The 25,824-nt window shown below is 47.9% G+C and overlaps 3 protein-coding genes across 4 annotated transcripts; 2 read left to right on the top strand and 1 right to left on the bottom strand.

The window, feature by feature from the left end:
• Positions 1–2,928: 2,928 nt before the first annotated feature.
• On the bottom strand, positions 2,929–12,002 carry atf6b (activating transcription factor 6 beta). 2 transcript variants are annotated; one of them, XM_080485337.1, is made up of 17 exons: positions 11,722–12,002; positions 9,428–9,516; positions 9,133–9,214; positions 8,634–8,693; positions 8,085–8,164; positions 7,796–7,928; positions 7,548–7,718; positions 7,289–7,458; positions 6,993–7,172; positions 6,830–6,912; positions 6,573–6,758; positions 6,013–6,120; positions 5,378–5,477; positions 5,217–5,287; positions 4,947–5,046; positions 4,751–4,835; positions 2,929–3,727 (listed from the first exon to the last, which is right to left on the bottom strand). In XM_080485337.1, the coding sequence occupies exons 1-17, from the start codon at positions 11,792–11,794 to the stop codon at positions 3,489–3,491; spliced, it is 2,010 nt and encodes a 669-aa protein (XP_080341463.1). In that variant the 5' UTR covers positions 11,795–12,002; the 3' UTR covers positions 2,929–3,488. The 2 variants fall into 2 exon arrangements, with proteins under 2 accessions (XP_080341463.1, XP_080341464.1); XM_080485338.1 differs by having other exon boundaries at positions 5,217–5,284.
• A 1,006-nt stretch (positions 12,003–13,008) lies between these two features.
• LOC308123083 (uncharacterized protein) lies at positions 13,009–15,071 on the top strand. Its single transcript, XM_080485349.1, has 5 exons — positions 13,009–13,221; positions 13,301–13,615; positions 13,715–13,948; positions 14,368–14,412; positions 14,513–15,071. The coding sequence occupies exons 1-5, from the start codon at positions 13,161–13,163 to the stop codon at positions 14,641–14,643; spliced, it is 786 nt and encodes a 261-aa protein (XP_080341475.1). The 5' UTR covers positions 13,009–13,160; the 3' UTR covers positions 14,644–15,071.
• Positions 15,072–19,392: 4,321 nt separating this feature from the next.
• Positions 19,393–25,726, top strand: LOC308123080 (hepatic and glial cell adhesion molecule-like). The gene is made up of 8 exons (XM_080485346.1): positions 19,393–19,614; positions 20,526–20,804; positions 21,226–21,459; positions 22,509–22,613; positions 23,712–23,783; positions 25,136–25,168; positions 25,300–25,359; positions 25,499–25,726. The coding sequence occupies exons 1-8, from the start codon at positions 19,536–19,538 to the stop codon at positions 25,558–25,560; spliced, it is 924 nt and encodes a 307-aa protein (XP_080341472.1). The 5' UTR covers positions 19,393–19,535; the 3' UTR covers positions 25,561–25,726.
• The last annotated feature ends 98 nt before the right edge of the window (positions 25,727–25,824 follow it).

Here is a 25,824-nt window from a genome sequence, read left to right as displayed (position 1 = left end):
GTCGACTCAGAACCCGTCACTGAGAGGAACCGTCGAGTCTGAGTCAGTCACTAAGAGGAACCGTCGAGTCTAAACCCGTCACTGAGAGGAACCGTCGAGTCTAAACCAGTCACTGAGAGGAACCATCAAGTCTAAACCAGTCATTGAGAGGAACCATCAAGTCTAAACCAGTCACTGAGTTGAACCGTCGAGTCTAAACCAGTCACTGAGTTGAACCGTCGAGTCTAAACCAGTCATTGAGTTGAACCGTCGAGTCTAAACCAGTCACTAAGAGGAACCTTCCACGAGAGAAAAAACCAGAACCAAGAACCCACCAGAAGAAAGACTTCCATTAACAAGTGAGAGAGAGAGACAGACAGAGCGACCTTTGACCTCCCTGACACTCTTTATACCGACCCTCTCCCTGACCTTTCACCTTTGGTCCTGGTGGTTCTGACACTTTGAGGTGAGAACAGGCTTTTTCTCTCGTCCTGTGAATCCGCCTGCGGTCGCAGCTTCGGTTTCCTGTTGCAGAAAGTCTGACGCTGGAGAGCACCATCACCTCAGCACCATCACCTCAGCAGCTGGAGAGCACCATCACCTCAGCACCATCACCTCAGCACCATCACCTCAGCAGCTGGAGAGCACCATCACCTCAGCACGATCACCTCAGCACCATCACCTCAGCACCATCACCTCTGCAGCAGCCGGTCCACATCGAGGCTGTAAACTGGGCTGTAACGCTGGTTACATGTTTCACACTCTGCTAATGAGATTCATTATGTTTACGAAGACAAACTCAGGAAACGTTTAGAGAAGCAGCCGAGTCGCTTTCCATCGTAAAACAAAAACTCTGCTGCACAATCGTAGTTTCTCTAAAGCTGAAATCTAAACAGCACCGTCAGCAGAAATTATACTATCTGGAAACTCCATCTGTTCTAAACACCACCAGCCTCCACCAAACTCCAACAACCTCCAACGACCTCCAACAACCTCCACCAGCCTCCACCAAACTCCACCAACATTTACCAAACTCCACCGACCTCCAACAGCCTCCATCAAACTTCACCAACCTCCACCAACCTCCATCAAACTTCAGCAACCTCCACCAGCCTCCAACAGCCTACCCCAAACTCCACCAGCCTGAAACCTCCAACAACCTCCATCAGCCTCCACCAGCCTCAAACCTCCACCAACCTGCAACAGCATTCCCGCAAACTCCACCCACCTCCACCAGCCTCCACCAAACTCCAACAACCTCCACCTGCCTGAAACCTCCAACAACCTCCATCAGCCTCAAACCTCCACCAACCTGCAACAGCATCCCCCAAACTCCACCAACAGCCCCCACCAAACTCTACCAACCTCAAACCTCCAACAACCTCCACCAGCCTCCACCAACATTTACCAAACTCCACCGACCTCCAACAGCCTCCATCAAACTTCACCAACCTCCACCAGCCTCCATCAAACTTCAGCAACCTCCATCAGCCTCCACCAGCCTCAAACCTCCACCAACCTCCAACAGCATTCCCACAAACTCCACCCACCTCCACCAAACTCTACCAACCTCAAACCTCCACCAACCTCCTACAGCCTCCCCTAAATTCCACCAGCCTCCTCCAGCCTCCAGCAAACTCCACCAACCTCCAATAATCTCCACAAAACTCCACCAACCTTCACCAGCCTCCAAACTCCACCAGCCTCCACCAACCTCAAACCTTCACCAACTTCCACTGGCCTCCACCAACCTCCACCAGCCTCAAACCTACAACAGCATCCCCCAAACTCCCCCAAACTCCACCAACCACCACCAGCCTGAAACCAAGCCTCCACTAACCTCAAACCTCCACCAACCTCTTCCTGGTGTTCCTGGCTGTTCTCTTCCTGGTTCTCCTGGCTGTTCTCTTCCTGGTTCTCCTGGCTGTTCTCTTCCTGGTGTTCCTGGTGGTTCCCCCTGGCGATCCTCCATCTGTGGAGGTGCACGACTCTTCATATTGCAGAGAAAGTGAGATCAGAGTGAACAACAGCAGAAGCTTCTCGGGACTCGAAGGGTTAACGTGTAAAAAGATTCACTATTTTAAAGGACCGCATGAGTAATTCCCATTCTGCCCACTGGGCGGCAGCAGACTCAGAGCTCCACCTGCTGGTAGAAAGTGGGATTAGAGAGCGTCAGTGTTCCAGCTTCTCAAAACTGATACACGAGGTGTAATCTATTACTTAGTAATCTTACAGCAGGTTAAATTACAGTGAAAACACTTAGTTTTTTTAGTCCTTTATTCTTTGTGTATGAAGAATTTCAAAGGTGTCTTCTCATCGGCGGATTACAAACATATTTACACTTTAATCCCATTTCAACAAAATCCCACAAACGATATTTACAGCGCGGTTAGCCACGGCTAACTTTAGCTCAACTTTAATGTCGCTGAACGTTAGCAACATTTCATCTGGTGTGACGTGACGATGAGGTTAAGTTCAGAATAAAAAAAATGTTTTTTCTCATAATTAAACGTTTGATGGTGAAGTTGGATTACATGATTTACCATTAGTCTCCTTCAAAATAAAGTGATGCGATGACAAACCCTTTTGACTTTTTGAAGGAAAATTTACATAGAAAAATGTTTTAAATAAGAAATTTTGTTGGAAAAACTGAAATTTCAAAATGTGTTCATGAAATGTAATTTCATCTTTAAGTAAATATTTATTAAATCATTTTGTTTTAGTTATAAAAATGTGATCATTTTTGACAAAATTCCTTGAAGGTCAGGAGTTGCTTTTAAAATTAATAGTTTGAAAATATTTTTATTAATGAATAACTATTTTTCTTCAAATTAATTGTTTTAATTGTAATAAAATCCAGAAAAATAACATTTACCGGATTAAAAGCGATAAATTTTCCACTTTCTATAAACATAAAACTTTTGTCATACCGATAAAACTCCCCCAAAAGAACCTTTAAACATCTTTTTATTAAAAACAACCTCCACATTTCAACGGCTTTTTTTTTTTTTTCTTTTTTACACTTTTTCATTGGATCCACAAGGTGAAAAAACTTTTTAAAAAAAGTAATAAACATTTATAAAACTGGAGAAATAAAACAGAAGCAGACCCATGATGCCGCTGGGCAACGAAAAAAACAAAACAAACATAAGACCAAAACAAAATTAGTTGATTTAGAAATTCCCCCTTTTCTTTTTTTGAGTGGAAACACAAATTTCAACTTTAAATAATTTACATTAATCTGAGCGAAGCTGAAATATAAAAGTTGGACTTTTTGATCCACGCAAACGGAAACCTTTTGTTGTGAAAATAAAAATAAAAAAAACTTTAAAAAATAAAATATGTACAGTGGTATTTACAAGTTTTAAATAATCACACAAACAAACATGATTCGGACGAAGTCGCTCGAGTGGTTTTTAGTACAACGTAGAAGTTTCTCTCACATTTTTACACTTTCTAACTTCGGAAAGTTTCTCACTTGCTGCCTGACCGTCGCCATGGCAACCGTATCACACTCCCTCCGATTGGCTTATGAAGTACTCGGCTGTCCGTCTGCGGGGGGGGAGGGGCTGCCTCTGGGGGGAGGAGTGGTTACCATGGTGATGGTGGGAAGAAGCAGGGCGTGGGGGCGGGTCTCGCAGGGACGGGGGGACGGCCGACGACTTGATGGGGACGATTCGCGTGTCCATGACTTCACAGTCCACCTGCATCATCATCTCGTAGCCCTGAGACGCATTGTACAGGCTCTCTGAGGACACAGCAGAGGAACGTCAGGGGAAGATACGGGAGAACGTCAGGGGAGAATTTCAGGGGAGAATCTGGGAGAACGTCAGGGCAAGATGTGGGAGAACGTCAGGGTAAGATAAGGGAGAACATCAGGGCAAGATGTGGGAGAACGTCAAGAAAATCGGGAAGAACGTCAGGGGAAGATCAGCAGGGAAGATCAGGGAGAACGTCAGGGGAAAATCGGGGAGAATTTCAGGGAGAACGTCAGGGAAAGATCAGGGAGAACGTCACAGAGTGTCATAGAGAGCGTTGGGAGAAGATCAAGGAAAACTTCAGAAGAAGATCACGGAGAATGTCAGGGAGAACGTTGGGGGAAGATTAGGGAAAATGTCAGAGGAAGATCACAGAGAACGTCGGAGGAGGATCACAAAACGTCAGGGTGAACGTCAAGGGAAGATCAGACAGAACGTCAAGCAAAGATAAGGGAGAACGTCAGAGGAAGATCAGGGAGAACGTTAGACGAACGCTAGAGGAAGATCAGAGAGAATGTCAGGGGAGAACATCAGAGGAAGACCACAGAACGTCAGCGAGAACGTCGGAGGAAGACCACAAAACGTCAGGGAGAACGTCGGAGGACGATCACAGAGAAAGTCAGAGAAAGATCACGGAGAACGTCAGAGGAATGTCAAGGAGAACGTCAGAGGAATATAATGGAGAACGTCAGAGGAAGATCACGGAAAATGTTAGGGGAACGTCACAGAGAATGTCAAAGGAAGATCAGGGAGAACGTCAGGGAGAACGTTGAGGAGCTCATCATCAAAATTGCTCTATTCATCTCAACTAAACTTCAGTTTCCATGAACTAACACCTCCATCAGGAAGTTCCCATCCGGTTCTGTAGACGTGGAGAAATGTCCGGTTTCATAAACGCATCATTCATAAGACAGAACGCAGACTAAATCTAAACATGTTCCTGATCATGGGAAACTATTTTCAGTGTGTGTTCTGCGTGTGCCGGTGTCGTCAGTGTTCTGCGTGGATCTCACCGTTCACGGACATGGCCGGCATCACCAGAGACATTTTGGGCCGGCTGGTCTTGTTGTGGCTGATGGCCGGCAGCAGCAAGTGGTCCTGCAGAGAGAACGGTTCCTTTGATTCAAAGCCATCAACAAGGCTGTGTGTGTGTGTGTGTGTGTGTGTGTGTGTGTGTGTGTGTGTGTGTGTGTGTGTGTGTGTGTGTACCCGTCTGAAGGAGACCACGTAGAACGTGTCCTCTCTACGGTCGATGGCGTCCAGGAAGTCATTGTAGGTTACCTCAGGACCAGGAAGCACCTGCAGCTGACTGCAGAACCAGAACCAGTTAAAGAACCACAGACAGTAGAACAGGACTTATAAAAACAATCTTTACTAAAGTCACATTGAGAGAAACTGCATTGAAGAACCCAGAGGTTCCCTTTAAAAACACTGTGGTTCTATTGAAGAACCCGGGTTCTGCTGCTGTGGTTGTGGTACCTCTCGATGGACCGGTGGGTCTGGATGGGCAGGTATCTGGAGATGTTGGTTTTCCTCAGCTGAGCTTTCTGCTGCAGAACAAACAGAATAAGGTCAATGTGACTCTCGGTTCTGGTCACTTGGGCCTCCGTCGGAAGAGAGAACATGGCGTTCAGGAGAACCTGGGCGATCTTGGCTTTCTTGGCGATCTTGGGTTTCCCTCCGGACTTCTTGCGGTCGATCTGGTGACGACGAACCCAACCTCTGAGCTCGTCCGCCAGTCTGGAACAGGAAGCAGAACCGGGTCGAGTCAGACACGCATCAGGAGAACCGGACTGAGTCAGAGACACGATTCTAATGGAAAAACCCCGGCTGACTGGAGGTTCCACTAAACCTCTTCAAACGTTATTTCAACATTTCTCTTGGTTTTCTTTTCAGTTCTGCGTCATCACTTCTGTCCCCTGACGTTCCAAAGAACTTTAAGATTTCTGAGATTCACTTCACCTTCACTCGCTGTTCTTTAGCTCATCAATGACAGTTAGAGTTGAATCTTCTCATGAGTTTTTCAGAGCAGGTCAGTTCTTTACGGTTCCACCCAGACGGAGAACAGGAACCGTCACGCCACAGTGATGATTCACTTTCAGATGAGCGCTATTTGCTCGTGGCCATATTTTTGTAATTGCCCCCCCATGGAGCAGTTGTAGTGAGAACAGCAGGTCAGAAGATGAGCAGAATAAAGTCAGAGGGTCTCCATCGCCCTCTGGAGGCTCAATCCTGTACTGCTCCCAGGAGGAAGAGGAAGATGAGGAAGACTCACCTGAGAGACTCGGAGCGGTTAAACTGACGACAGTCTGAAGACGAGAAGTAACGATCGATGTCCTGCAGAACCAGGTCCTTCATGTCACTGAAGACATCGCTCAGGTTTCTATACACACACACACACACACACACACACACACACACACACACACACACACACACACACACACACACACACACACACACACACACACACACACACACACACACACACACACACACACACACACACACACACACACACACACACACACACACACACACACACACACACACACACACACACACACACACACACACACACACAGTTTGAAGTACAGTAGAACCAAGACGAGTCGGTTCATTCTGTTCGGAGCTCTTTAATCCTACACTCAGCGCGGTCCTTCAACGCCTCAAGAGACATTTACAGGACAGCTGAAGACTGTCTGAGTGGGACGGACACTCTGCAGTCAGTGGGACGGACCAGTGTTCCATTCCATCAACATGAGCAGCTCAGACCGTAGGAACCAGGTCTGCGAGGTCAGAGATCAACAGGAAGTGACTCCCTGTATGGCTCACCTGAACTGATCCGACTCCGTGGAGAACCTGTCCTCTCCCCGTCTCCAGTCTCCTCCGTCTTCCTCTGTCTGCACCTCCAGTCTGCTGGGAGGCGGCGGCGCCTCCTGCTGTTCCATCTCCAGAAGCCGGCGGCCAGTGTACTCCACGGCGCCGTCCTGCAGGCCGGACAGCTTCCTGTCTGTGATGCTGAAGAGCACGGAGACGTCAGGGACGGCCGACTTGAGCCGGCGAGACATCTCGGGAGGTTCTGGAGTTACCTGACGGGTCCGAAGCTGAAGGTCATGAAGAGCAGGACGGCCATGACGCACACGGCTCGCTTGTTGCTCGCCGAGTCGCTGCCCTGAAACAACAAACCCATTCAGACAGTTTGTGTCTGAACACAGAACCCGGTTCCCCTCCGAGACCTTCTGGGGTCCTCACCTCCTTTCCAGCCAGTCTCTCCCTCAGCGCCTGGTTCTCCCGCCGGAGCCGCTCGTTTTCCTGCTGCGCCTCCCTCAGCTGAGCCTCCAGGTTCTGCAGATACTCCTTCTTCTTCTTCCTCGACTGGCACGCCGACTCCCGGTTCTTTATCATCCTCTGCTGTCGTTTCAGAACCTTCATCTACAGGAGGAGGAGGAGGAAGAGGAGCAAAATGACATCCCCCTCTGTGTCCATGTTCTCATTACACGACGGTGTGGGCGGGTCCTTGGTGTGATTGACAGCGTTGTCCCACTCACATCGATGTCGTTGCAGCTGTTGCCAGGTATCGTGGTGGTTGCCGGGACGATGGGCTTGCTGGCGCTCGGGGTAGCGGGACCAGCAGCGTGCTGGGCGATGCTCGGGGTGACGGGCTCCACCTTGACGATGGCCGGCGCCGAGCCGAGGCAGACGGACTGAGACAGGACCACTGGGGGATGGGAGAGGGAGACTGCGTGAGCACTCAGCGGCCAATCAGACGCCGAGTTAGACCAGGTCACCCAATCAGAGCTCTCCTACCGGGCCGGGTCTGGTCCAGGGACGGGAGGCCCTGCAGGATCAGGGCGCCGCCTGGAGACGAGCTGGGAGGGACGGGGACGGCCGCCACGCACACCGGGGGGCGGGGCTGCAGGGACGGCTTCGAACCCAGGAGGGAGCCGCTGGACTTTACCGAGGAGGAGCCGGACAGCACTGGGGGGATTGAAACGTTGAAGTTGGTTTGACGTGAAGCGTAATCTGTGAGCTTTGGTCCGGACATCCCAGATTACCTGCCGTCTGCATGCTGCCAAGCGGGGGAACCGCTGTGGTCGCCACGGTGACCTCCATGGAGCCCAGCGGGGGGGACAGCACGTCTCCGTACATATAGGGGGGGGTCGGGGGGTTTTCACCTTTCACTATGACCTGACAGGAGGAAGAGCAGGTCAGAGGCCGACACACAGACTGGACCTGGACCTGGACCTGGACGCCAAATTAAAACCTTCTAGAAACTTTGAATGAAAGAAAGTGAGTTTATTCAACATAACGCTGCTTTCTGGAGGAGAGAAAGAGAAAGTGAACCTGTGGGTCCGGAGAAGAGATGGAGGAGTCGGACTCCAGAGAGGAGGAAGGAGAGGGAGGCTCAGCCTTCACCTGGAACACTGAAACACACACACACACACACACACACACACACACACACACACACACACACACACACACACACACACACACACACACACACACACACACACACACACACACACACACACACACACACACACACACACACACACACACACACACACACACACACACACACACACACACACACACACACACACACACACACACACACACACACACACACACACACACACACACACACACACACACACACACACATTAAAAACTTCCCCAAATCCAAAGTACCCAGTGAAACATGTTCTGCAGTATCTCTAGAAACAGACGTCAAAATGTTTTCATGGAAATGTTAAACTCTTTTGAAAGGAAAAAAAAAAACGGTTTCATGTAAAGTGGGCCTCAGTGTGTGTTGCAGTGTGTATTGTGATCTTTTAGTGTGTATTAGAGTGTGTAATGTGGCCTTTTACTGTGTGTTGTGGTACTTACACATGTCCACGGGCAGGGGTCGAGTGATGGTCATTTCACTCTTCAACACCGGAGGCTCTCCTTCAAAAAAACAAAACAAAACACTCACTGATGTCTTCCGATATCCATTTGAACAATTATTACAAATAAACACTAAGAAACTTTGTTTTTAAAAAAACACCTCATGCAGAGGTAAAGAGAGTACACACGCACGCACGCACGCACGCACGCACGCACGCACACACACACACACACACACACACACACACACACACACACACACACACACACACACACACACACACACACACACACACACACACACACACACACACACACACACACACACACACACACACACACACACACACACACACACACACACACACACACACACACACACACACACACACACACACACACACACACACACACACACACACACACACACACACACACACACACACACACACACACACACACACACACACACACACACACACACACCTTTCAAGCTTACCTGTGAGCAGGTGGTCGTCCAAGTGTTTCCATGGCGACGTGTGGTTGTCGGGGTCGAGGGTGAGGACGAGGTTGGTGTCGAACTGAGACGAGACAAACGACAGGATGAGCGTGTTTCTCCCCACAGTGTAAAAATCGTCCTTAGAAAAAGCGCCGAGTCGTGTTTCCTGAACACGACAAATATTGTGTTTCTGGGTGTGAGACCCGCAGTCGGTCATCTGAGAAGCCACACGCTTTAATGAAACCTCAGAGGCCTCGCCCGTCCACTGTGTCAAACTCAAACTTTTGTCTCATACCGTTGAGTTCAACTTCAAGCCCCGACCAAGGCGACCAAGGTCTCCGTCCTCCCCCTCCTCCATGCTCTCACACTGGTAGAGACAGGCATCTGCAGGACAGAGACAGACAGAAATAGAGAGACAGACCGAGAGAGAGACAGACAGAGAGTAAATTAACTCCATTTGTATAAGTGAGAAAGTGTCCCTGTTCCAAGTGACAACACCTCATTTGGTTAGGATTAGACACTAAGGCCACATTTACACGACAACAAACACGAGTGTGAACACAAAACTTCCTTCACTGTCTGGGGGGCCATTTTCCATTTAAGTGTTGCGTCTACACTGCAGCAGCTGTTGGGGCACGCGGGGGCGCTGTGGATTATTTTTGTAATGAAACCACACAGACACGCAGCGGAGGACAATACGCTCTTAAAATGACCACAATGGAGAAAAATCTACATTCATATGGACAGATGAGGAATCGGACGCTATTAGAGGAGAATCAACTATAAAACTACGATATGGACGATAAAACTACGATATGGACGATAAAACTACGATATGGACTGGGAGTCTCGCTACTACGGAGGCGGTAAAGGCCCCTGCATACTCCCACAAGAGCAAGAAGAAAAGTTCAGCTTTGACGTCGGCCAGCTGCCGGATAAAGTTCTAGTTCGGCAGGAGAGTTCATACTCCGAGAAGAAGCTGTCGAACTGGCAGGCCACGCCCCCTCAACGCGGCCACACGTCTGTGAAGTGGCGTGTTGACTTCTCGCCTAAAATGTCTCCGGAAACGCATCTCTCGGAACAGTTTCAGTAGTAAAAGAGAAAGTTTGTCCAGGCCGCCATGCTGGTCCCTTTTTAACTGCAGGTTTTACCTGCAGGAGCCGACGAGCCCTGAGTGACACGTTCAGGGGCATCGTGTAACTTCTGACCGCGCTACATGCTAATGAGCTTCAGGGCTTCCACAGTAGCGAGGCTACATGCTAATCCGACGGATCTTTTTGAAATGTTGCATTTTCAGTGACTCCGAGCACGGTTGTCGTTAAACGTATGTACGTATGTTTCCCATTTGAACTTGAAAACGGTCCTCGGCCAACGAGCCTCAGCGTCGTGGCATTTAAGCGTTTGGAAAGAAATCCCGAGAATATCGACCGGGTCGTAGCTCAGAGAGAGAGACAGAGGACAACCTGGACAGTCAGCAAGTCTTGTTTGCATCTACTATTGTGGTATTTCAGTTTTCCAACAAAGCTCACTCCTCGGAACAGAAGCAGTTGGTTTCATGCGGGTTGCAGCAGCAGCAGCTGCCGCGATGCCTCTGTTGATATCAGACACAATCTGACCGCGGTCGCCGGCTTTCCCCCCCCCGGGTCCCCCAGCCGTCCTACAACCGAGCACAAAGCCCGTCCGATTTGAGCCGCGACGCGGATTTTTACGAGCGACTGTCCCACAATCCGATCTTTAATCTGAGACGGCCGATAATCGAGCTGTCGGAGCCTCGAGTCCGACTGCTTGGTGCCGCACTTGAAGGGTCTCGGTTGAGTTTGCGAACTCGTCTCTTAACGAGGGACGTTAAGTCGACGGCCCGTTCTGCGCTTCGTGTCCCGGACCAGTTCACTCAGGTTTAGTCTCCGGTCCATCCCAGGTCCCCATTTCTCCCTTGGTTGGACTCACCACAGTCAGCCCAGAACCCCGGTCCCAGTTTGTACTCAGACCAGTCCACCGGTCCAGGTCCCAGTTAAAACTCACTGAAGTCCACCTGTCCTGGTTCAGACTCACCCAAGCCCCCAGCCCCGGTTCCTGTTCAGACTAACCTTCGCCCTCGATTCGAACTGAACCCAGTCCCCTTGTACCCAGTCCTGGTTCGGACTGACTCCAGTCCTCGGTCCCGGTTCGGACTAACCCCAGACCCCGTTCCTGGTTCAGACTCACCCCAGCCCCCTGGTCCCGGTCTGGACTCATCCCAGGCCCCGAGTCGGACTGAACCCAGTCCCCTTGTACCAGGTCCCAGTTCGGACTAACCAAAGCCCGAATTCGGATTAAACCCAGCCCCCGGTCCCGGTTCGGAATAAATCTCAGACCCCGATCCCGGTTCAGACTCACCCCAGGCCCCGGTCCGGACTAAACCCAGCCCCCAGCCCCAGTTCGAACTAACCCCAGCCCCCGGTCTGGACTCACCCCAACCCCCGGTCCCGGTTCAGACTCACCCCAGCCCCATGGGCCTCGGGCCCGATTCGGACTCACCTCAGCCCACTAGGCCCGGGCCCGGTTCGGACTGACCCCAGCCCCCTGTGCCCAGGCCCGGTTCGGACTCACCCCAGTCGTCGCTCGTCAGCAGGTTGTCCGATAAGAAGCGACAGTCCAGCTCCGACAGCAGCTCCGCGCTCATCGCCACAAAGAGACGACGTCGCGACGCAAAAAGCCAACAAACTCGCTGTGTGTTCGGCCCGAGGCTTCAGCAGCATGAAGGGACCGGACCACACCACGTTAACGACTCGAACCGGGCCCACAAGCTTTGTTTTTGTCTCGGTTCCGGTCGTGCTCGGTGATCAGCATACGACAGTCCAGGAAACGGGTTTCCCCTCAGGTCCCGCCCCTCTCTCAAAAAGCAGCGAATGGCAGTACAGGTACGAATGATTGATAGCGTGACGGACCACTTACAGCTTCCAGAGAGTCCAATTGGTGGAGGTGACTTGGGCAAAACAAACGACAGCCTTTTGAATGACAGAAGTAAACAGCCAATAAACACTGGGGTTTGTGGTGACTGACAACCACGGCAGCCAATCAGCATCCAGCAGAGGAAGCCACCTACTTCCTGAAGATTCGCTCACGTTGTTTGAGGCGTTGGGACGAAAACATGTCAGATTGAGATGTTTAATCAAAACCTGCCGGCCACATGTTGAGAATCTGAGCAGCTGCAGCCAGTTTACCCTCCCTCCGCCTGTCATAGTGGCCGTTTGAGAGCAGAGCTGACTGGGTGTGGAGGAGGAATGATTACATAACACAGGGATGAATCAGGATAGAGGAGGCCTGAAGAGGCTCTGATCGATCAGCTCTGATCAGTTCTGCAGGATGCTTTTAAATCCATACATTCTGCACCTTATTCAATCATACCTTTCTGACTCATTTTGTCTATTATAACTTGCTGGCACAGAGATGAATCTATTGAACATAGTATTCTTCTTTGGCATGACTAAAGGAAACAAGGAATGTAGAACGGAGAACAATTTCACATATTAAAATAATTTTTAAATATCTGATCATGCCACTAAAAGGGCTTCACTTGCCGGTGCTTATTTTCCATGACAGTACACGGTTGAGAAAACTGTTTTATCTTGGAAAAACTCCAAACAAATATAGATCACAGAGGAGCTTCTGTTGTTGAGGTCCGAAGCACCAAAATCAGCTCGGTGAAACATTGAAGCCTCCTTGAGAACCTCATCTGTTCTCCTCATCACATCAGTAGAACATCTGTGAGCTCTGTTGTGTGCCCCCCCCCCCCCCACACACACACACACACACACAGACAGGCTGCGGGACAACATGCAAGCTCACTGTGGACTTGTCACCCCTTAAGACCCGGATGTGAAGAGTCTGGGCCCTGGAGGCGAGCTGTAGTATCTGAAGCACCGACACCAATACAGGAAGCTCTCTTCAGATCAGTGCGATAAAACGGTCTTGTTGGACCACAGACTTCCTGTTTTGAAACTCAGAGAAGCTGGGCTGTCGGAAGTGAACCAGTTGCGTCTGTGAAGATGAAGGTGGAGGTCTGCTGCTGTTTGATGGTCTTCGTCCTGCTCTCTGACGCCTCTGCAGGTAGAAACGCTTCACCTTCTCCACACCGTCAGACTGACTCAGAGGAGACGTTCCCTCATCGCTGTGTCTGTTCCTGCAGGTCTGTCTGAGAAGCAGGTGGAGGAGCAGCAGGTGGAGGAGCAGCAGGTGGAGGAGCAGCAGGAGGTGACGCTGCGCTGTCCTTGGCCAGTGAAGGACACAGTGCTATGGAGCAGACAGCGTGGAGGAAGTGACACTGACATCCTTTCAGCTGATGGTCACCAGGACAGGAAGTACATCGCAGATCCAGATGGGAGGTTCAGGTCTGGGTCCGATCAGTCCAGCTCTCTGGTCATCAGCAATGCGTCTGCCTCAGACTCTGGAAGATATCTGTGTGACCAGCAGCCAGCCGTGGACCTGGTGGTGATCCCAGCAGGTAACATCTCAAACATCACACAAACCTCACACCTCGAAGAAGATCTGACACTTTCTGTGTGTGTGTGTGTGTGTGTGTGTGTGTGTGTGTGTGTTTCAGGATGGAGGGTCCGGGTTGTTCCGGAGAGAGGCAGCATTACTCTGAGGTGTCTTCCTGCTGCTGGACACTCAGATGTTCCCTCATGGAGGACAGAAGCTGCTGAGTTGTTACCAGGAAGCAAGTTTCATGTTTCTCCTCTCAGTCAGACACTGGTCATCTCAGACGTCCGGCTTGAAGACTCCGGACTGTACCACTGTGGTGGGGGGGCGGCCTTCTACCTGAGAGTGATTCCAGGTGAGACGTCTGGAGTACAAACTTACTGAATTCTCCAGGAGACTGAGGACAGTCTGTCTTTAGATTCTGAGGAAAATTTGTCTCCTGGATAATCTGAGGCCAGTCTGTCTTTAGATTCTGAGGACAGTTTGTCTCCTGGATGACGTGAGGACAGTCTGTCTTTAGATTCTAAGGGCAGTTTGTCTCCAGACTCTGAGGCCAGTCTGTCTTTAGATTCCGAGGACAGTCTGTCTCCTAGATAATCTGAGGACAGTCTGTCTTTAGATTCCGAGGACAGTCTGTCTTTAAATTCTGAAGACAGTCGGTCTCCAGACTCTGAGGACAGTCGGTCTCTAGATTCTGAGGACAGTCTGTCTCTCTGAGACTGAGAACAGTCTGTCTTCGATCTCAGCTCAAGAATAATAATTTTTCTCACACAGAGAAGAAAAAGTCTGACCCTCCATCACCCGAGCAGGAACACAGAGGTATGAGATGATGATGATGATGATGATGATGATGATGATGATGATGATGATGATGTTTATGTTGATGATGAAGATGTCTCATGGTGTCCTCTTCCTGCAGGTGCGTCCTCTGGTTGGCAGCCGATCCTTCGTGCCGTATTGGTCCTGGTTTTCCTCCTCGTCCTCGTCACCATCACAGCAGTGAGCTACAGGAAAGGATCTTCGTCTCAGAGGAAAGTCACTGTGACATAAAACGTCCCGTTTGATTCTGAAGCTTCCAGAAATCCAGCAAATCCACGAGTCTGTCTCAAAAGCTCGTCTGATACTGGAGGACCTGCAGAGACCACTTTGGTTTTCATGTGGTTATAGATCTGATGGGATCTAAAGCCCACCTGGACTCAAGAACCCCAAAACCAACCAGGACTTAAGACCCCCAAAACCAACCAGGACTCAAGACCCCTAAAACCAACCAGGACTTAAGACCCCCAAAACCAACCAGGACTCAAGACCCCTAAAACCAACCAGGACTTAAGACCCCCAAAACCAACCAGGATTCAAGACCCCCAAAACCAACCAGGATTCAAGACTACCAAAACCAACCAGGACTTAAGACCCCCAAAACCAACCAGGACTTAGACCCCCAAAACCAACCAGGATTCAAGACCCCCAAAACCAACCAGGATTCAAGACCAACAAAACCAACCAGGACTTAAGACCCCCAAAACCAACCAGGACTCAAGACCCCTAAAAGCCACCAGTATTCAAGACCCCCAAAACTCACCAGGAATTAAGACCCCCAAAACCCACCAGGAATTAAGACCCCCAAATCCCACCAGGATTCAAGACTCCAAAAAGAAACCAGGACTTAAGACCCCCAAAACCCACCAGGATTCAAGACCCCCAAAACCCACCAGGACTCAAGACCCCCAAAAGCACCAGGAAGAGTTCAGGACTTGGACCCTAAAAGGGTCAGATCTGGGATACTGGAGAGTTTAGCCCTGGGACCCTGGTGCCTTCAGGACTGGACCCTAGTGCCTTCAGGACTGGACCATGGTGCCTTCAGGCCTGGACCCTGGTTTGTTCAGGACTGGGACCCTGGGTCGTACCTGCAGCGCTCCGATCCAGAGTTGGGCCTCAGCGTTCTCCAGATTTGCCTCCTTTATCAAATATGTCACACATTTCTAAGAATCGTTTATTAAACAGTTTTTCTAATATTTTTGAGAACTGATGGAGCAGAGAGACCGGTCTGGAGTTGGTGACGATGTGTTGTTGAACGTATTACTTTGGCTGTTTTCATGTTTTTAGGAAATATTCCTGTCTGGAATGAAAGATTCCATATGTGAGCGAGTGGTTTTTCAATACCTTCAATTGTTTGTTTTTTTTACAATAAACATATCTATACCTTAACAATCAGTTGATGTTTTGCTTTTTAACTTCAGCCTCACATGAGAGAAAAATAGTTTTTGTATTTCTTTCAATAAAATTCCAATCATCCATATTATCGTGTTCTTGGATTTTGTTTTGCCAGTTCAGGTCCTACGTTTACAAAATAATCATTACATTTATTTGCACTATTATGCATGTTTGAAATTTCCTAATTGTCTTCAAGGAAGTAATTTGGATTAAGATCTTTTTTAGTTTCACCTTTTAATAGCTTATTTAGTATGTTCCAAATCCCTTTAATATTATTTTGATTTTGATTCAATACATCAGTGTAATATTTCTTCTGGCTATTTCTTATTATGTTTGTTAATATATTTTTGTATTGCTTGTATCGCGTTTCTGCCTCATCTGTTTTTAATTTGAGCGACTGCCTGTATAAATATTTTTTCTTTTTCCAAGCGTTTAGTAAACCCTTGGATAACCGAGGAGATCTTGTTTTATTTTTAGGTTTACTGCCTCGAGGCAATTGGGCAATGTTTATTGTAAAGTGTGCAAAATATTTCAAGACAATTGTTGAAGGCTCTGTCGACGTTTTCTTCGATAAAAACATCATTACAATTTTGATTTAAAAGGTCACCAAGTTTAGAGTTTGAAATGGCATCTTCTGTCCTTATTCGTTTAAAGATAGAATATTGTATATTTTTCTCTTTCATGTGATTATCATTATATAAAGCAAAAACAGGTAGGTGATCTGTTATGTCGCACACCATTACTCCGCTGACTGAGGTACATTCAATGTTATTGTGTAAAAATGTTGTCAATGGGTGCAGCGCTATGAGATGTGATTCTACTGGGTCGCATTATAGTTGTAAATAGACTCATACTATATTACTATTCTGTTTATAAATTCATCAGTCACTGCATGATTGTTAGGATTAAGCAGGTCCGTATTGAAATCATCGCATGTAAATAATATTTTGTTTGTAGTTGAATACGTTTTCTCCATCCAGTCTGTAAATAGTTCAATACTTGAACCTGGTGACCTTCATACACAACTAATCACAATATTCTTTTTCTTTTCACAGTAGATTTCAAGAGAAATACATTCCAGCAAACCGTTTACCGTTGAAGACATTTCTTCAATGATTTTACATTTTATATTCTTATTGACAAATATTCCAACCCCCCCACCACCACCACCCACACCACCACCACCACCACCACCACCACCCACACCACCACCACCACCCACACCACCACCACCACCACCACCACACACCTGCTTTGTTTGTTCTATTTACTAAATTAAGATTAGATCCATCCAATTCAAAATTGCCAACGTTTCCTTCCTTAAACCATGTTTCTGAAGCAGCAACTACACTAATGGGTGTGTAATATTTTGTAGATAATCCTTAATGCTGTTGAAGTTAGAGTACATACTCCTACTATTGAAGTGGATAATTGATAGTTTACCATGAGCATCGACTGTATTATGTTGGTCTTCTGAGTAATATTTAGTCAAAATCACTTCATGAAAAAAACAGATTATCTGGGTCCGCTTCATAATCCGGGTCATGTTCATTAAGACTGGTGTTCTCAAATGTGTTGATTTCCAAACGCATATGGTGTCAATCCACGCTTCTAGCAGCAATAGGTGAGTTGTGAACCAGTGATATTTGTTGAATGAGATTTCCATAGTGCGCGTTACCTTATTTTCTGAAGTCGCTGGCTCGTTCGTATCTACTCAGCTCCTCCATACGTCTGATGACCAAAACTCTGGCTGCCTCTGGTGCTCCATCGGGCTTGATAAACACCTTGTGTTTTGGATTTTGCTTTGCTTCCTCAGAAACCTGGCTTTACGTGCAATGTCCGCGTTTCTCCGTGTTCGGTGGTCATTCAGGAAGACCTCGCTTCCCTTGTTGGAGCGGCGCAATCTTATTTTTCCTGTTGGTGAATCTCATGATGACAGCTGGCGTGTCGTTGTCCTTCCTGGGGAGAGGGTGACGGGCCTCGAGAGCGTCCAAGTCCAGTAAAATGTCTTTGGTCCTGAGGAAGGCCGCCACCCGTTGTTCCACTGAGCGCACCGCGGGATCGGCTCCATTCCCAGCGGTCACTGCCTTGGCATATGACCGGGGCCTGATCTTCAACCCGGTCACGACAATGTCGTTGATTCTTCAAGGTCCACGATCTTCTTATCCTTCTCTGCATTTTGTAGGCGCAGCGGTTTAACTTCCTCCACCAGGCGTAGAAGCTGTTGTTGCTGGCTCCGTATCGCCGAAGTTTCCGCGGTGATAAAGTCCAGCGACCTTTTGATTTCACCAACGTCTTCAGCCGATGACGTGGCTTTTGTGTCATGTTGCAGGGCCTTGAGCGCTCATTCCTCCACTTCTTCTGTGGCGGGATTCTTTATTCGGTGGCATTTTAAATTCTCAGTCAGTGCGGCTGGCGTCTTTGCTCCGTGTGTAGACGTGTCGGCACAGTCGAAAAGCCGTCGAGGAACCACTGACGACGCCTCGCCGACAAGCCACCGAGGAGTCGCCGAAGAACCGCTGCCGAGCTGACGTTCTGCCGACATTCTGACGACGCCAAGCCTCCACTGTCAAGCCTCCGAGGAACTGTCGCTTCCTGCACCCTTCCTACAATTCAATATTCTGACTATTCGTGGAGACGCGGAGAAAAAACACATTGAGGACAGAGACAAACGTTTCAGCTCTCAGGCTGATAAATCCCTGGTCATCAGCAGAGTGGCTGCCTCAGACTCTGGATGATATCTGTGTGACTGGCAGCCAGCCGTGGACCTGACAGTGATTCCAGAAGGTAACCTAACACTTCCTGTTACCTCATGGTGATCCCAGCAGGTAACGTAACACTTCCTGTTACCTAATGGTGATTCCAGCAGGTAACGTAACACTTCCTGTTATGTGGCGGTGATCCCAGCAGGTAACGTAACACTTCCTGTTATGTGGCGGTGATCCCAGCAGGTAACGTAACACTTCCTGTTAGCTAATGGTGATCCCAGCAGGTAACGTAACACTTCCTGTTACCTAATGGTGATCCCAGCAGGTAACGTAACACTTCCTGTTACCTAATGGTGATTCCAGCAGGTAACGTAACACTTCCTGTTACCTAATGGTGATCCCAGCAGGTAACGTAACACTTCCTGTTACCTAATGGTGATTCCAGCAGGTAACGTAACACTTCCTGTTACGTGGCGGTGATCCCAGCAGGTAACGTAACACTTCCTGTTACCTAATGGTGATTACAGTAGATAACGTAGCACTTCCTGTTACCTAATAGTGATCCCAGTAGATAACGTAACACTTCCTGTTGACTCTCACGTCTTCTTTAATGAGAATCAAACACTGTCACGAACATCTGAACATTTCAGAGTCAGAGGAAGAGAAACCTGCAGACTCTGCCTCCTCCTATCCTGAACTTAATGTTGCTATTCATGAAACACAGACGTGTGGTCAGGAGGAAGCGCCGATTTCTTGTGCAACACGCACACACACACACACACACACACACACACACACACACACACACACACACACACACACACACACACACACACACACACACACACACACACACACACACACACACACACACACACACACACACACTTCCTGTCAGTGAAAACTGTGAACTGATCAGTCTGCCAGCTGCAGCGAACAGTTGCACATCTCAACTGAAGACCACCTGGACACCACCTGAAGACCACCTGAAGACACACACACACACACACACAGAGCTCAGACATGTCACAGAGAGTCAAGATGAAGCTGAACATCTGCTATTGTTTGCTCCTCTTCTATCGACCCTGTGACACCACAGCAGGTAAGAATCCACCATCACACACACACACACACACACACACACACACACACACACACACACACACACACACACACACACACACACACACACACACACACACACACACACACACACACACACACACACACACACACACACACACACACGGTGCAGATTTTCAAACATAATCCCAAAGCTTTCATAACTACATCGTGAAGTATTTAAGTAAGAATCTGTGAGAACTTTGTCCGAATTTTATCCAAAGTTTTAATGCAGAAATAGTGAAATCTCTCAAAGAGACAAACTTTTTTACTTTAACGTTTCAAAGTATTTCTAGAAAACATTGGATGTATGGCAGTTCAAAGAGGTTTGTATGTGGAACATTACATAAACAGAAGTTTCTCTTCTGTATTTCCTGGCTTCTTTATCAATTCAATCAATTAGTTTAGTCACCTCAAAGAACTAACACAAAACAAAATGATTTCACACGAGCAGCATGAAAAACTTCCTGTTGCTCTGGTCGGACGTCATTGTGGAAGAAAACAGGAGAAATAACTGGATGCCACAAGTCCAACGTACTTTTATAGACATTAAATAATCTGGAGTAAATATGATGAAATGACTGAAGAAAAGAAGAGACTGATTTAACCAACCACTGGGCTCTGGAACCAGACTCTTCATTCTGAACAGCAGAGAAGCAGCTGAAACACATCAGTGTGTTAATCAAACACAAGACTTAAGATTCAATGGTCAGTTTCAGAATACTTTTGTCCTCGGGCTCACTCAGATTATCATCCCGGTGAGATGATAATGAGACGTCGCTCCTCAGATTGTTTAGTCGTGAATGTCCATCTTATAGAGCATCTTCCTCTAACATCCAGATTATGGAGCCGTATCATCCAGATAACTGGGAAGTCGCGTTTGTTTTGCAGATTTACCTCATACCGTGTTGGAAGAGAAGCAGATGGCCGTTCTGTCGTGTCCTCACTCTGTGGACGGTGATGTGGTCTGGAGCAAACGCACAGAAGGACAAGATTACAAAATTCTGACTATTCGTGGAGACACGGAGATAAAAGACATTGAGGACAGAGAAAAACGTTTCAGCTCTCAGGCTGATAAATCCCTGGTCATCAGCAAAGTGGCTGCCTCAGACTCTGGACGGTATCTTTGTGACCGGCAGCCAGCCGTGGACCTGACAGTGATCCCAGCAGGTAACATAACACTTCCTGTTACCTGACAGTGATCCTAGCAGGTAACGTAACACTTCCTGTTACCTGACGGTGATCCTAGCAGGTAACGTAACACTTCCTGTTACCTGACGGTGATCCCAGCAGGTAACGTAAGACTTCCTGTTGACTATTCCACGTCTTCTTGAATGAGAATCAAACACTGTCACGAACATCTGAACATTTCTGCCAATAACGGAGCAGTTTTGACTGGTGCTAATGCTACCGGTGAGCATCACTGAGTGCGACAGCAGCTCTGCAACTGGTTCCATATAGAAAAGTCATGAATCCACAGGAACTCATTCACACTGATTATTTATCAGAAACCAAACAGACGTCAGACGTCAAGAAGTCTTGAACACTGTGCCCTGGACTTCAGGACATGAACAGTCTGGTCGGTTCACAGGTACAGAGATTGAACGTGTGGCAGAGAAAAGCAGCGTCACTCTGAAGTGTCGCCCTACTGTTGGAGGATCAGATGTTCCCACATGGAGAAAAGACGCTGGTCAAACACCAGCAGGAATCAGGATCCAGGTTTCTCCTGACACACAGACAATGACGATCACAGACATCCGGCATGAGGACTCCGGACTGTACCACTGTGGAGGAAAACCTGCTGCATACCTGCTGGTCAGCACCGGTGAGACGTCTGCTCAACCACAGTCTCACTGACACAGGGTTAGCTTTAGCTTTAGCATTGTGTGAACCGCTTGTTAGCATTAGCATTTTCACCAAAGCACCAAACAGATTGTGACAAATAATATCATCCAATGGTACTGGAGGTCAAAGGTCAAAGTAATACCATCCAGTGGTTCTTCATGTTCCCATCATGTCTCGCTCAAATACGTCCCTCGTCACAGCAGATGTTAGAAACCTGACCAAAATCTGTAGCTGTTCTGGCTAATGCCGTTTAACCATATTTCCAATAAAGTTTAAAGTTTATTTCTCATTTTAACATTAGCTGCTACTAACGGCTGGTGGCAGAAGTCACCAGTTAACAGGGGAACCAGTTAAACCGAAACACTGGACAGTGAAGCACGTCTTCACATGATCATAACAGTCCACATGCTGCAATATTTCTTATTGATCATTATATAAAAATGTATACTGTTTGATTTTTCATTTGAGCTGATATCCAATGCATCAGGAGGTACAGATTCTATCAGGAGGATTACTTTTGCACAATGGGGAAAGCTCAGATGACTCCGCCCACGCTGCGGTGGGACTATATAGCATTGGAAAAGGAACGGAACTGAGTGGAATAGGTTCCCGTGGAACAGATCTATTACTCTGGCAGGACCTGCAAGTCCTTAAAATATGAGATGAATGGTTGATATTTACAAAAGAACTTCTCAGTACACCCTCTCATTGTGTATTTAATCCTCTCAAGTCTAAGGAAGAGCAGGAAGTCCGTCCTCCACTGTGACACCGAGCGAGGGTGCCCAGGTTAATCCCACGGTAAACGTGAAAACGTTCATTAAGTAAAGTCTGCTGACTGCAGCAAAACGTTTAGAATCGGAAAACTTTGCTTTTGTATAAAATATTCCATTAAAATGTGATAAAAAAAAAAAGCCCATCATTCATTTTAATCCAGTCACTTTGGTTTGTTTGATAAAATCAATAATTAAACAGACTGCGTGTGTGTGTGTGTGTGTGTGTGTGTGTGTGTGTGTGTGTGTGTGTCTGTAGCGAAAACATCCCTTCCGCTCTGGCTGCCAGCAGCAGGTGGCGCTGTGCTCCTCGTCGCGCTCACGCTGACCATCGGTTTTGTTTGGAGAAGGCTGAAGAGACGAGGTGAGAAAACCTGAAGACGTGTCGCTGGTTGTTGAACCACAATTACCAGATTGAAACTTTTCCCTGTGAAGTGTAGGAGCGTTTCTCACACCATATGGATTTGAGTTAAGATTATTTCATGCAAAATGAGTGGCGCTACGTCTACTCCCAAACAGATGTAGCTGAAGTCCCGACCGTAACGGTGAGAAAAGAGAAGCGAGCCGGTATGAAAGAAGCAGCTTCTGCTATTTCTCTTTTTTTAACTCAGACGGATCTCAAATTTAGTGGGAAGCTGATAAAATGACTCAGGCTCCCTGTGATTGTTTGCGTGCGTCACCACAGTGAGGAGGGACATGCAGCTTATTGTATTTTAACTGGAATAAGTTGATGGTTTGACATGAGCATGAGCAGGAAGCTGGACTCATTATCATCAATTCCATCAATTAAAAGTGGAGATTCAGGAGAAATCTGATGATTTACCAAATGATGATGTTTGAATTTGTGTCCATCTGAAGCCCTGCCCACACGAGCCAAAACGATCTTTTTTCTCCCTGAGATTCTCACAAAGAAGTCCGTCCGCACGTCACCATGACCACGGCTTAACATGAGGCTTAAGGGCATGTAGTACATATGCCAGGGCTTTAGGGGCGCTGTGACTCACCAAATACACCAAAAAACGCAGAAGAAGACACGGAGCGCATAGAACTTTAGAAGTTGACTCTTCTCATAGACTCCTATATACCTCTGAGTTCTATAGGTCTGTGCTCTAGCTCCTCCTCCTGGTACTGAAGAAATCCAATATATCATCTAATTAAACCGACCACCATCAGGGGGCGATGACATCATTTCCACAGATGTGCATCTTTCCCATCCACACGTCAAAGACAAGCCGGTGTTTTAGAATTTCCCCACTCTGTGATCCGTGTTTTAAACAAACTGTTGTCGGGCTGCCAACATGCCGGGACGGGTGGATGATCGGCCAAAAACGGTGCGTTTGCATGAAACGGCGTTGTCGAGTGGACTGGCCCCGAGTTTAACATCGACATTACTACTATTATTAAATGTGAAAGAAAATAAGTGAAAATTTCCTTAACGTTGCTTTTGTTTCCATATTTCAAGAAGCTGAATCGACTCAAAATGATCCGACGTACACCGAAATCTGGGAACCGCCAAAGACATCAAATGAGACGGGTAACAACTGCAGACACGCCGAGGACACACTGAGGACACACTGAGGACACACACACCGGACACACACACCGAGAACACACACACCGAGCACACACTGAGAACACACACACCGAGAACACACACACCGAGGACACACTGAGGACACACACACACCGAGAACACACACACACCGAGCACACACTGAGAACACACACACCGAGAACACACACACCGAGAACACACACACCAAGGACACACTGAGGACACACACACACCGAGAACACACACACGGAGAACACACTGAGGACACACACACCGAGAACACACACATCGAGAACACACTGAGGACACACACACCGAGAACACACACTCCGAGAACACACTGAGAACACACACACCGAGAACACACACTCCGAGAACACACTGAGAACACACACACCGAGAACACACCCACCGAGAACACACACACCGAGGACACACACACTGAGAACACACACACCGAGGACACACTGAGGACACACACACCGAGAACACACACACCGAGAACACACACACCGAGGACACACACACCGAGAACACACACATCGAGAACACACTGAGGACACACACACCGAGAACACACACTCCGAGAACACACACACCGAGGACACACACACTGAGAACACACACACCGAGGACACACTGAGGACACATGCACCGAGAACACACACACCGAGAACACACACATCGAGAACACACTGAGGACACACACACCGAGAACACACACTCCGAGAACACACACACCGAGGACACACTGAGGACACACGCACCGAGAACACACACACCGAGAACACACACACACCGAGGACACACACACCTAGAACACACTGAGGACACACACACCGAGGACACACACACACAGAGCACACACCGAGAACACACACACCGAGGACACACACACCGAGAACACACACACACAGAGCACACACCGAGAACACACACACCGAGGACACACACACCGAGAACACACACACCGAGAACACACTGAAGACACACACACCGAGAACACACACACACCGAGCACACACTGAGAACACACACACCGAGAACACACTGAGGACACACACACCGAGAACACGCACACAGTGAGAACACAGTGAGAACACAGTGAGAATACACACACCAAGAACACACACACCGAGAACACGCTGAGGACACTCACACCGAGAACACACATACAGTGAGAACAAAGTGAGAACACAGTGAGAATACACACACCATGAACACACACACACCGAGAACACAGTGAGAACACAGTGAGAACACACACACACCAATACACTGTGTGGTACAGGCTCAGTGTTCTGCTCACACACTCTCACTGTTTCCTCCAGAGTCTCCGTATTCTCTGCTCGGACACAGTCAAGGTAAAACACCTTCAGCTACTGATTTTTGCATCAAACTGTCATTTTAGATACTTTAGCTGAAACACTTGTACTCTACCGTGAGGAACCTCTGAGAGATTCACCTCAGTAATATTTCAAGTTTCCTTCCACAGAATCGAGGCACTCGCTGGTCGGCACATCAGGAAACTATGAAGATCAGTGGAATCATCAAGGTCATTTCAATGTGTCACATGTAAACCACACGTCAGTATGTTGGAGGTTTATACAGAAGTTCAATGAAATAGTAACTCATTCAGAATGTAACTTTTCCTCAGATTACACTCCTCTTATTGGACTGTCGTTTCTCTTTAGGTTCCAGGAACGACGAGTACATCCTGCTGCAGAGAACCAATCAAACCATTTCCAGCGTGTAAATCTGTGTGTGTGTGTGTGTGTGTGGGTGTGTGTGTGTGTGTGTGTGTGTGTGTGTGTGTGTGTGTGTGTGTGTGTGTGTGTTACAAATGACCTATCATATTTCACGTATCAGAACATTCTATTATTTTGTAGTCCACTATGAACATTAAAATACTCCAAACCACGTGTCCAGTATCAGACCTACATGCAGTGTTGGGAAAGTTCAGTTTCTACAGGAACTAGTTCAAAGTTCAGTTCACAAATTTTAAAATGAACCAGTTCAG

Source organism: Lipophrys pholis (assembly GCF_963383615.2).
Source record: "Lipophrys pholis genome assembly, chromosome: 17".
NCBI lineage: Eukaryota > Metazoa > Chordata > Actinopteri > Blenniiformes > Blenniidae > Lipophrys > Lipophrys pholis.
Note: the sequence above shows the minus strand (reverse complement) of the source record. Positions and strands in the feature narration are given on the sequence as shown.